A 14129-nucleotide genomic window follows, 5' to 3' on the forward strand; every position below is an offset into this window, starting at 1 on the left:
TGTTTTGATGGTTTTCCTTAGACAGTTGGAATGTCATTAATTAGTTTATATTTTTTTTAAGAAACCCAACATCATATGATGATGTCCAAGGTACAATTCTTTAGTGTTGTTTTACATTTTTATGAAATCAATAGGAAGACATGACACTGTCTAACAGTCTAAAATTAGCACAAACTAAAATATTTGTTTGAACTAAGTTTAGTTCAATCAACACAGTATATCTAAAACTCTGGTTGAGTGTCTGTAAATTAACTTCTTCCTTAATTCCTTATACACTGGTTCTAGTTTTAGAGGTTATTAATAATATTTTTTTTCTCTTTGACTTTTCACAGTTCCACACCTGTCTCTGGCTGCAAGGATCTTATATGTGTATTTTTAGGCACTTCGTTGCAAGATGGGTGTTAGCTGGCCCTGGAAAGAGGCTGTAATGGAGAGAGGCCAAAGGAACAGTAATTCCTGGGTACATTTCATTTTTTTTGCTAGGGAACACAGTGATTGCATCAATTAACATCCCTGTGGGAGCTAAGTGAGAGCAAGTAGTGGAAAACACATAACAAGAGGAATTCGTTTATATGCATTTGTATTTTATTATTTTATATTTTATTTCTGCTGTAGCTTAATGAGATTTTGAGATTTTCACACTTGTCAGGAACTACTTCAACAGAGGAATCAAACATGGAAATGGCAGCAGACTCTTCCAAGAGGAAAATTAGGGTTTCTATTCATAGTATACACATTGCATTCCTAGAATAGGTTTAGGTTGGAAGGGACCTTAAAGATCACCTACTCCAACCCCCCTGCCATGGGCAGGGACACCTTCCACTAGACCAGGTTGCTCAAAGCCCCGTCCAACCTGGCCTTGGACACTGCTAGGGAGGGGGCAGCCACAGCTTCTCTGGGCAACCTGTGTCAGTGTCTCACCACCTTCACAGTAAAGAATTTCATTCTTACATCTAATCTAAATCTACACTCTTTCAGTTTAAAATCATTACCCCTCATCCTGTCACTACACCCCCTGATCAAGAGTCCCTCTCCATCTTTCCGGTAGGTCCCCTTTAAGTACTGGAAGGCCACTATAAGGTCACCCTGGAGCCTTCTCTTCTCCAGGCTGAACAATCCCAACTGTTTCAGCCTGTCTTCATAAGGGAGGTGCTCCAGCCAAGATCAGAGTTGTGGCCTCCTCTGGACTCACTCAAGCAGGTCCATGCCTTTGTTAGGCTGGGGGCCCTGGAGCTGGACACGGCACTCCAGGTGGGGATGAGAGCAGAGGGAGTGAATCCCCTCCCTCAACCTGCTGGCCACATTTCTCTTGATGCAGCCCAGAAACAGTTGGCTTTCTGGACTGCGAGTGCACATTGCTGGCTCACAGTCAGTTTTCCATCCACTAACACCCCCAAGTCCTTCTCCACAGGGCTGCTCTCAATCCACTCATTGCCCAGCCTGTATTTGTGTTTGGGATTGCCTTGGCTCATGTGCAGGACCTTGCACTTGGCCTTGTTGAACTTCATGAGGTTTGCACAGGCCCACCTCTCAAGACTGTCCAGGTCCCTCTGGATGGCACATCCCTTCCCTCCAGCATGTTGACCACATCACACAGCTTGGTGTCATCAGCAAACTCACTCCCACTGTCCATGTCACCAACAAAGATGTTAGACAGCACCAGTCCCAGTACCGACTCCTGAGGAATTCCACTTGTCACTGTTCTCCACTTGGGACACCGAGACGTTGACTAGAACTCTTTGAGTGTGACCATTCAGCCAATTCCTTATCCACCAAGTGGTCCATCTGTTAAATCCATATCTCTCCAATTTAGAGACAAGGATGTTGTGCAGGACAGTGTCAGATGCTTTGCAGAAGTCCAGGTAGATGTCACCTGCTCTGTGCTTATCCACCAACATGGTAACCCCATCACAGAAGGCCACCAAATTCATCAGGCACCATGTTGGCTGTCACCAATCACCTCCTCATTTTCCATGTGCCCCAGCATAATTTCCAGGGGGATTCACTCCATGATCCTGACAGAGAGAGAGGTGAGACTGACTGGCCTATAGTTTCCTGGTTCTTCTTTTTTTCCGTTTTTAAAAATGGGGGTTATGTTTCCTCTTTTCAACTCAGCAGGAACTTCACTGGACTGTCACAACTTCTTAAATACGATGGATAGTGCCTTAGCCACTTCATCTGCTAGTTCCCTTAGGACCCATGGATGTATCTCATAAGGTTTCGTGGACTTGTGCACCTTTAGGTTCCTCAGATGGTCTTGAACCTGATCTTCTCCTACACTGGGAGGTTCTTCATTCTCCCAGTCCCTCTTTTTGCCTTCTGTCTTGGGTGGTGTGGCTGGAGCTCTTGCCAGTAAAGACTGAGGCAAAAAAGTTGTTGAATACCTCAGCCTTCTCCATATCCTGGGTAATTAATCTCCCATTCTCTTCCAGAGAGGATCCACATTGTTCCTAGTCTTCATTTTATCACCAGTATACCTACAGAAGTTCTTGTTACCCTTGACATCCCTGGCCAGATTTAATGCTATCAGGGTTTTGGCCTTCCTAACCTGATGCCTGCCTGCTCAGTTTCTCTGTATTCCTCCCAGGCTTTCTGCCCTTGTTTCCATCCCCTGTAGGCTTCCTTGTTGTGTCTGAGCTTATCCAGGAGCTCCTTGTTCATCCGTACAGGCCTCCTAGTATTCTTACTTGACTTGGAGGAGGTGATCCTCAAACATGAACCAGCTTTCTTGGGCCACTCTTCCCTCCAGAGCTTTATCCCATGGTACTCTGACAAGCAATCCCTGAAGAGGCCAAAGTCTGCTCTCCTGAGCGGGGTACCAAGCTTGCTGTGCACCCTCCTTGATGCCCTAAGGATCTTGAACTCCACCATTTCCTGGTCACTGCAGCCAAGACTGCCCCTTGAGCTTCACATTCCCCACCAGCCTCCCCCTTGTTGGTGAGAACAAGGTCCAGCAAAGCACCTCTCTTTGTTGGCTACTCAATCACTTGGAGAGGGAAGTCATCATCAAGGCATTCCGGAAACTCCTGGATTGCTTATGCCCTGCTGTGTTGTCTCTCCAACAGATAATGGGGGTGGTTGAAGTCCCCCAGGAGGACCAGGACTTTTGAAAGTGAGGCTGCTCCTATCTGTCTATAGATGGCCTCCTCCACTTGGTCTTCCTGGTCAGGGGGCCTGTAGCAGACCCCCACTATAATGAGTCCTGTCCCTGCCTTCCTGACCCACAAGCTCTCAGTCAGCTCCTCATCCATCCCCAGACAGAGCTCTGTGCAGTGCAGCTGCTCTCTGACATAGAGGGTGACCCTGCCTCATCGTCTCCCCTGCCTGTCCTTCCTGATGAGCCTGTATCCTTCCCTTCCAACACTCCAGTCAGAGGAGCCATCCCACCACGTCTCTGTGATGCCAATGAGATCGTAGCCCTGCAGTAGTGCACATCCTTTATTCCCCATGCTACGTCCATTTGCATAGAGGCATTTCAGTTGGGTCCCTGATGAAGCTGACTTACTGGCTAGAATTCCTTTGTGCTGCTCTTCCCATGCTCTCCTGCTGACCTGTGACCCCCCTCCAGGCTCTGGGCATCTGTTGCTGGCATTGGCATCAAGCTGGTAGGAGTGGGATGGATGGAGGTTCCCCAGCAACTTTAGTTTAAAGCTCTCTTCACCAGCTTGGCAAGGGTGACCAAAGATGCTCTTCCCCTTCTCTGACAGATGGACCCCATCAGCCCCCAGCAGACAAGGTTCCTCAAAGTGAGAATTGCATTATTATGCAAATCAGAATTAGAAGGATGCAAAATATTATCTCTCAACTAATTACACAGCAACAGCACAGAGCACAGATCTGCAAAGTTTTGGAAGGGTTCAACCCATATAGGCAGCCACAGTGGGTTGGGCAGGGGCTATTACTGACACCTGCTAGGATGGTCCTCTGAGGTCGAAATCTGAAATTCAGTGTTGTTCTAGGCAAATATCCAATGCAGATGAATAAATAACCAACACTTAATGGATTCACCCTAAAAAACAAAGTCACAAACAGATTTGAAAGCGACCAGTGCGAATATCAAGTTTAAAAATCCCTTAAACTTTCTCCCATCTCCTTGACCTATAGGAGCCAGATGATTTGGAAGGATGTCAGGGGAATAGATACCGAGCATCTCATGGACAGGGGAGAAAGAAAGAAGAATGAAAAATTATTACAGTATAGAAGAACTTTCTAGGTCTGGTGGAGGAAAGAATTTATTTTTATGCTCAAGTAAGAACTTTCCAAGTGCATGTTGTGATCCCTAGCAGCATTAGTAGGAGTTTATCTTACCCTGAAGCACTAAGTTCTGTAGTATTCCTTTATACATGTTGGCATGCCTTCTTTCTTCTTTTTTTTTTTTTCATATAAAATAAACAGCTAAATAAGCTTGCTATGATAACACACATCACATAGTTAGCCAGTAGGTAAAGTATTAAGGAATTTTAAATGTCTGCCAAAACCAAAACAGGCACACTCAGGTACCTCCTGTGACAGAAGTGGGTGCACTTCTGACAGAGAATACTTTCCTTTCTATTTGGAACTTGAACGTTTTTATTTTTTGAGATCTCCTACAGCTACTTCTTCTAATGCCAGACATCATAGCATATGAGACCTCTGCAGAAAACCACCCCAACACTGTACCTACCACTGCGTTCTGTAGCTGCCACTGGTCCTCATCTTGACAGAGGGAGGATCCCTTCTGCAGGGTATGTTGCTCTCTCAGTTCCTGAAGCAGGCTCTTCTTTCTGGACAGTCTCATGCGGGCCAGGGCTGACATTCCAACTCTTCGGAGGGTTAACCTTCTGAGTACTGAACACACCAGAAGTCGGTGTTTTTGCAATATATAGTTAACAGACCTGTACAAAAGGACCATTAAAAATCAGTCAGCTAACCTGCTTGCTGACTTGGCACACCTGTGTTCAGCAAAGTCATTGCTCAAAGATGAGAAGAGTTACTACTGTTCACTCTGTGTAATGTCTTCTTGTACAAAGCATGTCATTGAAAGCTGCTCAGTTGTAAAGAATAGGTATTGCTGTGATAGACTTCTAGTTTGTCACACTGAAGTTAAAATAAAAATAGAAAACATATAAATAATCACCTGTAATTGCATAATAAAAGGGTTTTTTTAATAGGAGATGATATAAGATGAAAAGAGAATGTAATCAGAACTACAGGAAAGTTATTTCAAGAAAATTCAGGACAGTGTATCTTGGATTAACAAGGAGGCACACTCTGAAGAGATAGATATTGAAGAGGCTAGTATTAGCTGGCAGGGTATTCATGGATGAAGCAGGTTTGTGGTAAATTTTAAACAGGAGAGCAAATTTTGAAGTTGATTCTGGACCAGGTGAGTGAAATACCACATGCTGGGAAACACTGAAGAGAATGTGACAATGGAAGGTGGAACTGAAAAGTAGAGCCAAAATAAAGGAATGCAATGGCAGTAATATCAATACTCTAAATAGACAGGTCTTCAAATGCTTTGATCTTCAGTAATGTGAAGACCATGGTAAATGAAGTAATTTGATATCTTAATCAAAACAAGGCAGATAACACAGAATCATGGGTTTTTTGAAATCAAAGAGATGTTTAGCTGTACAAAGATAAGATAAAACTAAAAGTTTCCTTGGTAATTATAGACAGAGAATGCAAGAGAAGAGTCATTATCATGCAAAGTGATGGTCAGTGGTATTGTAATAGCAGAAAATAAAGGTAGAGATGAATGGTGCTGGACTGAACATTTTACTTTGAAGAATATACAACTCCAGTGTGACATAGAGTGCAGAGAGAGGTTTGTTCAAGATTAGAAACCACTCACAAACATAGGAGTACATACACAGAAAGCACATCACTTGACAAATCACAGAAGACTATTTCTACTATTTACAATCATGGTATTTGTTTTTTTTTTAATTTGTTTTTGATACTCAGACAAAAAACTAGAGTAAATGCCTTCATGTCTGAAGATGCTCATAATCCCTGAACACTACTTTCCACAATGTAATGGACACAAGTTTTTATCTGTGCATGCAGCAGTGTAGTTTTATCCCACTGCTTACTGATAAAACCATGCTTACTCATCACTGAGGCATCCTAGTCTGCTTATGACACCTTGAATTATCTTCTCTTGTTTCTCAGACATGTGCTTTTGCATCACAGCAGACAGAGCATATTCCTTTATCCATAGCTAAAAGCAGAGAAAAAAAATTACAATCGTAAGATACTCTGATTTTAGTCATTCTAGTCACATTAAGAAACAGGGGTTTATTTGACATTCTTTTGCTAAAAACCATCATTCCTCTCTTTCAAGTAACAAACTCATGCTGAATTAAAATTATTCTACTCAGGAATATATTTTTCTCAATGATCAAAGTCTTAAACAAAGCTCACTAAAAGAAAGGGAGCCTTTGCTCTGGTTTCGATCAGCCTTGAGCTATGTTTTCTACAGATTTTCTGGTTTCAGCAACAGGGGAACAAGAGAAAAAGAACAACACGACACAAAATACTGCATTGACTTATCAGCAGTTTGCAGTGGGCTTTTTCTTTTTCTTTTTTTTTTTTTTTTCACTAGTAGAGAATATAGTTTTAATTTTCACTGAACAAAATAAAGGTATCATCTTCCATCACACTTTTGTGTATAGTACACGGTGTTAATAGTTAGAAGAGCTTGAGTGATTAAGTTTATGGACTGCAAGTTTACAGCTGCTTCGGGGTGATATTTAGATCAAAGAATTTAATCTTTAAATGTTCTGATGGATTTGCCACTAGATTGCAAACTTTTGGAGATACAGACTTAAGATTTTGTTTAGCATATTGCCAGAATTTAAGGAATAAATAAGCCATAAGATGAAATTGTTGTACGGCTCAAACTCTATTACTGTGAGATGAAGAATATACTTCAGGTTACAGTGGCAGCTGGATAAATGTAGGTTGCCTGCAGACATATGCAGAACCCTAAAATATAATACTCAGGTTCTCTGATGGTTTCTCTTTATGTTCTAGCCTCACTTAGAACATGAGGGACTAAATTTTCTATTATTGCAGACAGAAGGGTTTCACTAGAACAATTTGTCTAGCAAAGAATTAGATATGTAATTGCACAATTGTTAGAATTAGGAATTAGGGAATGCAGTAGACCTTCCTACTGGATTTGATAGTCTTTTCCTTGGGAAGAAGTGATCTTGACAGAAGAGAGGCTTTATCTATGAGCATACAGCGAACTCCCCCAGGAAGTTCAGAATATCTGAAACCACATAATTTTTGGCTTTCAAATAAAAATGTATTTCTTTCTTGGATATCAACTTCTTTGTAGTATACACAGCAACACATCTAACTGACCCCTCTCCATGCAGAAACCTTATCAAAACACACGCTTCTGAGCAGGATGCCTGAGAAGGATGGGCAGGCAGTCAACAACAGATAACAGAAAGAGTGCAGCTGAGCTTGAGAAGCACAGCCTGAAAGTCTGTACAGCGCTGGGGAGCTGAGCAGGCTGCTCTTGCAAAGAGCTGCAAGACATACCTGTGTAGCCAGATCTCAATTGATTTGAGTCTAGGCTATTCTTAAAATCACAGAGCACAGCTGAGCACAGTGCCTTCTCTGATTGCATGCTGTAAGTGTCAAATTAAGGTCTATCAGGTCTCCAGGTATCATGATGACAGATGGCAAATACTTGCTTCAAGTAATAACTACATCAGTATTTCCCTTTAGCAGCTCTATGGATATGGCTTCCTAGTGTTTCACATCTCCCTGCAGACACCTCGTAGATCCATCACATTGTGTATTTTAATGTCTCTTTCAGCAGTTAAAAGAAGGGCTGAAACTGACCTTTTACTTTCTAGAAGTAATTTCATTTTCAATGAGAGACTGGCTGTGGCTCAGATGTGGCTTCCCATCATTTTTGGAGACCTGGTTATTCACTGTGAAATTGCTCTTGAAGGGCCTGTCTGCACACTTACTGTCAAACAGCATGAGGGTGTAGATCATCAAGGCACAGAGATATTTTCTGAATTACAGTTGGAATGGTAAATGATATAATACTGCAGCCAAGAAACCAAAATTTAGCACCTCTGCTGCTATCGGTATATGCTACCCAAAAAGGCACTCAGAATGATAACAAAGACAGGAATTGTGGTCATTGTTTACTTCTGTTTATGCAGAAATAGCCTAGCTCTGTAGTGGTGAACAGTTTCTTTTAAAGTAAAAGAATGAGTCACTTTTTCCATTGAGAGTGCATTTCAGGTAAGCTCTATGAAAGATCTATAAAAGGTCTCTTCACCTCCCTGAGACCAATGGAAAACTGAGGATAAAGCAGAAAATCCCACTGGTGCACAGTTATTAAACTGAAAAATAGAAGTACATCAGCCATATAAGTAGTAAAAGAACACAGAGGAAAGGAGGGGGATTATTATGCAATGATGATAAATGAGGAAGATTGAGATTTGGACCTAACACTAAAACGGTGTTTTGTCTCAAAAAAACATTAGAAAGATGATTAAGAAAGGATCAGCTGGGAATAAACAGAATATTCTATATTTTATTGGAAGCAACACTTCAGCACCTCACTGGGATTAGCTGAAATACTAGAAGAACTCACACACTCAGGCACAAATGCAACAGCAAAAATCCACTGGGAATCTTAATTTGAGGCTGCTGGAGTATGCTGAATTAGACAACTATTTCATCAAGCCAGGTGGAAAAGTCAGGCTTTGTGCTGCACCGATCTTCCAATGCTGGGTCAAGTCACCGGGTGCCTCTCCAATATTTCCTTTTCTTGGGAATGACCTTACTTTGCTTGGAGACAGGTTGTACGGAGTCGACAAAATCATGCTGCTGCACAGACTCAGTGGCTGGAACAGAGCTCAGGCTCTTTGATTCCTGCATTTAACCAGGAAAACCAATGACAAAAGCATGGTAAATGGGGGAGTAAAGCTATGAGGTATGTCTGGCTACTTGAAGAGACATTCCAATAGCTATGAGAACATTAGTATAAAACAAAGAGAAACCTTGTCAAAACTGGTAAGGAGATGTTGGTTCAGTTTTATGGGTGTGAAGTAAGGATGCAGGTATGGATGGAAACCTCCCCACCCCATTTTTACTCTGTAAGCTTCTCAGTGTTTTGCTTCCTGGCAACAAGACCATTACAAGACCTTCCGGTGCACTGCTAACATTAAGTTTTACTCTCTGGCAATAAAGGTGAGGCATATGCCTTTTAGAGATAATGAAATCCATAAAATATTTTGAGTTAGACCCCAGATACAACAGCAAAATAGTTTTTTTTTTTTTTTTTTTTTTTTTTCTGCAGTGCTCAGTTTGACATTTTTCCTTCGACAGGAAATCGAAGGAAAGCAGATTCTCCCTAACAGCCTGTAGATGGGGTGCGATGCACACCAAACGCCAGGCAAGTACCTCAGCAGGCTGCAGCAGACTGCTCCGGGTAACTGCTGCCCAGGCAGTGCTCACAGAAATCATGAGGTAGGGGCTATGTAGGAAAATGCTCAAAATTTATTTTCATTACTAATTTATTCCCATTTGCCTCACTCACACCGTCAAGCACATAGGACAAACTTAAATATGAAACTGATTTTTTCTTTTGAATTGTAAAAGAGATTCTGTTCCCCCAAAGGACTTCATATTCCAGATATGTATGAATGCTAGGAAAGATAACCTTAAAAAAACCAAAAAAACAACAGTTCAAGTAAGTGGGAAAAATGTCTTTTTAAGCCACCCTTGAAAAGCACACATAAACACCCTGGTGAAAAGCTGTCTGTAAAGCAGGTGACTATGTAACTCTTAGTATAGTACATTTAACAAGAGGCAAATGGAAGACGTATCTCCTGCTGGAATATGCCCGATATATTAAAAGGTTTGTCAATATTCAGCACTGTAACATCTATGGGATCTCCTAAATGACATGATCACCCTTCACATGTGCCTGATGTTCCTTCTTCTTAAGGTGGAAACCAAGTGCTCCTTTTTGTAGGGCGCCTCCGCTTATTGCTCAAATGTACATGCTGCTGTGTTTATACCAGGAATGGGCCAAGAAATGTACTTTGCATTTGAACATAATATAATGAGTTGTGTGGCGCTTTTCAGACTCATTTATACAGGAAAATCTGCCAGCCTACAGTGGAACAGTTTTTTTCCCTGCATGCTTGCTTTAGAGATAGAGCGCACTTTTTTTCAGTTTAGTTCAAGCCACTTCCAAAAAGCCACATGCATTAAGTTAAAAAAGCTACTTAAGACCCTGCAAAGAATATCAGCTTGATGAATCACACATTTTTCCACTAGGTGAAACCCTTGTCTCTTTTAGGAATTTATCCCACAGAATCACTTGTCCTTAGGACAGCTCTCTCTGCTGCTCAGAAAATTTTTATATGGCCCAACTGCAGTGTTGGTGACCCAGAGACCAATGTGACAGCTCTGTCATTGCTAAGTGAATTCCTCTACTGCTCAGTAATTATTGTTAATATGTCTGCAAACCCTTTACTTTATTTTCCCCAGCTAGGCAGTCATCTGCTTTATATTATGAATGCTACAGTACACTGAAAGTGATGGAAAGTCAATCTTCTCATTTAAATAACCTATGCTTGGGCATGACTGGGACATCTGAATTCACATACAATGAATCCACCATATAGTGCTGCCCAAAGAGCTATTATCCAGCAACTGACTGCTGGAGATGAACTAATCCCTTGAGAAAAAAATCCCAGGGTGTCGTTTCTCCACTCAGTACTGTGCCCAATGATAGTAACAGAAAAATGCATAAATGGCATTTTTGGAACAAAACTTCAGATTTGAGATCTCCCCCTCTGTGGAGAATCTCCTACCTGTTGAAGTGCATCTCCTCTGGCCCTGAACAATGACTGAGGTTCAATGGGACAGTGGGAGCATGCACTCTGACTTCTGAGACTAACCTTAAATTGCACACTAGAACCTCCTCCTTCTCTGACTGTGGTTTTTAATGACAGCAGATACCACCATGGTGCTTTGGGTTCCATGCACTATGAGACATGCTTGTAGTTCACCTACTAGACAAGGCTGCTCAGGTCATTCATAAGGAGGACAGGCAATCTGTGAACCCTCGGTCAATGTGAAAATGAATAGCAAGCATCCTAGAGGTTTATGCTTGAAAATTCAGATAGTGAACCTAATCCTTGATAAAAGGGCAAAATTTAAAAAGTTGAGGTCAGACATTGGTTCATTAATCACTGAAGGTATAGGTATGCCAAATTTAAACACTAAATGCCAACCAGCAGTCCTAGAAAACACAAATGCCCACCCTTAACTTAAAACACATGAGCAGACTCACTGACATCAGTGGTAGATCCCAAGCATATTTTAGTTTAGTTTTCTAGATATCCCTGGGACACAGGTGAGTTACAATAAAGTAAATATAAAATGATCAGGGAGGTGGATGTTGTATAACTCCAGATTAAGGAAAAGAGAAGAAAAAAAGGAAATGAGTAAGAATTTCCAACAAATAATTTTACTTTTGTATTCCCAAGGGTGTTCTAAAACCACTGGTAGGCAAAGCGCTCTATCAGATTTACTAGGAAGCCCACAGTTTCCTGAATCACAGGATTTTATGGAAGCACCCTAAATATGAGTGAGTGGAAAGTTAAACACCTTAAAGCAGTCTGTAATAATTAGGGACTCAATCAGTACTTTATTAACTGTGAACTGGATTGTCCAGGCATTCTGGAGAATGAGGGTAGGGAAGAGTATGATTTTGCCAGTATTAAAGAACTCTGCCAACCTTTCATTTAAGAAACTCCGATTACTCTATATGTTGTAGCACACACAACATTTGGGAAGAAGCACACCTTTGTATAAAGGTCTTTGACTAAGCTGTGTCAGTCTTCAAAGCAGTGTTACAGAGACACAGCACTGCATGAATAAATTGAAGATATATTTGAATTCCAGCCTAACACTGAAGATACCTGTCTTCACATTTACTGTTGTTACTTTACTTTTCTGGTGTCAATGCCCCCTATGCTGGGCACAAACAGAGCAGGAAAGCTGGAAGTGCTTTTCTTCACCTTCTGAGAGTAAAGAATAAGTTTTACAGAAGTGTGTACCATATGTTTCCAATATTAATTGTTGTTACTATTATTAATTATTAATTACATTTCCAGTATTAACATATTAAAATTATTAAGAAATATTTATCATTTTAAGTCCTCCTTTCCTGTAAACTGTACTTTTATGTACCCTCTTCAAACATGTCAGATGAAGGATTTTTTGAACTGTTTCTGTAGATGCTCAAGAGTTGAGGACATCAGACAGCAGCCTTGCCAAAAAGTGTTTATGTGCTGACAAAGCCATCAAACACTGTGGATCAGTAATCACTCTGACTCCTATATGCAAGTCTACATGCACAGCACATATCCTTACTCCACACTGCAGGTCAAACTGCCTATCCTGAGACTGGACCTGAGCTTACATTTATATACAAAATATTCCCCACAGGTAAGTATCTTGATTTTTTTCCCATATCCCTGCTTCTAGACCCAGGGGTCCTGGGACATAATATGGGTCTTTCTTACTTTTTTTTCTTGCAGTAGTTGTTCCTGGAAAAGCTTCCAGCGTCTCTGGCGGTGGCTCTCCCATTTCTCCAGCTGAGGGACCAAATTCTCTTGCCATTCCTCTTTCAGAAGTTCACATTCTCTTACAGAGAGGCTGGTCACAACAGGCAGGGTCTGAAGAAACAGCTCCGTCACCAAATCTGCTAAAGCATGGGAAGCTCGAGAGTACAGCTCCTAACAGAAGGACAAAGAGTAACAGAGAAACACAGATGAAAAAGTACACCCGCCAGCCCATTGGAGCTGCTTCACTGCACATCTCCATGATGCCAGTGAGGAAACCATATCCCTTTGAAGACACTGAGCCAGTGACAAACTCCTAGAGCTGGAATCCAATGCCACTAATGCCTGAGTTAAAAAGACCAGGTTTTGTAGATAGAACAACATGTTTTTTTGCTCAAGGCACAAAAGGGCAATAGTGTAATGAGACCCTGAATCCTAACTGCTGTCCACATGCGACTGCAGTACAAAGAATAACTTGGTTTACTGCCTACAGGGATATATAATAAAAACACTTATTTGAAAGTTGCTGTGGAAACAATTCAGTGTAGCACAACACCTCATAGGCACATTTTTAAAGGTGCTGATATGAAATGAAGGCAAGAAAGAAGGGTTAAAAGAGACAGTACAGCTTTTAGGCAAAACTGACATTAGTCTTTTTAATAATTGATGCTCCAAAATATGACACTCTTCAATGCCTGAAGGGCAGAATTATTCAAATTCCTTCTGATGCAGAACAGGTTCAAGCCTAGGAAAACAAACATCTTCTGGTGGTTTTATTAAAACTAGTCCCATATGAGTGGTTTTCAATTGCTGAGGCTGTCTGTTTCACTCACAAGAAGAGTTTGGGTGACTGACTCAGATGGCATCCAAGCTAAAAAGTCTGTTTAAAACACATAATTTCACCATCAAATAACTAGTGATGATACCAGCTGTGCTTGCAAACTTTCTACAATTTGAGATAATCCCTGAGGAGAAAGAATGAGGGCAGGTAGCCTTCCTCAGTGGAAGAAAGAAAACAAAAACCCATTGGAAAGGTCACATGGACAGTGCAGCACTCCAGCAGTATGAAGAGCTATTTTTGTGTGAGTTCCACACAGTCTTACCAGTCCAAAAAGCTTTATTGCCTACTTGGTTTTGCTTTCATTATAGATCAGTGTTAGCCCTCTTAAAAAACACTTATATTTCTGTATTCTCCCTAAAATACAGCAAGCATTTTTAAAACTCTTTTCAACATTCCTGTTACAAGAACAAGTCAAGTCTTCTAGATGTTGCCTTCTTTTACACACAGGTTTAATTACTATCTCTTAACTGATCAAAATCTAGAATCTTTCAATAGAAACACAGAGATACTTGTCTAGATGTCAAAAACATTTGTCTGTAGCTCATAGACATGAAAAGTTCTAGTGGACTTGTCTTTTTTGGGGAGATACACTGGTATAATGTACTATTGTATGAGTCCATTCCAACTGCTAGATGTGGTATCATAAAAAAGAAAATAAAACCAAAAAACCCCCCAAACAAAAG

General features: G+C 41.1%; 1 protein-coding gene across 3 annotated transcripts in view; it reads right to left on the reverse strand.

The window, feature by feature from the left end:
• Positions 1 to 14129, reverse strand: part of EVC (EvC ciliary complex subunit 1) — a 56491-nt gene that overhangs the window by 11125 nt on the left and 31237 nt on the right. For all 3 annotated transcript variants that reach the window (XM_026847023.1, XM_026847022.1, XM_026847024.1), the window contains 3 exons: positions 12567 to 12779; positions 6096 to 6205; positions 4664 to 4874 (listed from right to left, as the gene is read on the reverse strand). In XM_026847023.1, coding sequence (XP_026702824.1) covers positions 4664 to 4874; positions 6096 to 6205; positions 12567 to 12779 — 534 coding nt within the window. The remainder of the gene's footprint in view (positions 1 to 4663; positions 4875 to 6095; positions 6206 to 12566; positions 12780 to 14129) is intronic.

This window comes from Athene cunicularia, assembly GCF_003259725.1.
Source record: "Athene cunicularia isolate RWA chromosome 4 unlocalized genomic scaffold, athCun1 chr4_part1, whole genome shotgun sequence".
NCBI lineage: Eukaryota > Metazoa > Chordata > Aves > Strigiformes > Strigidae > Athene > Athene cunicularia.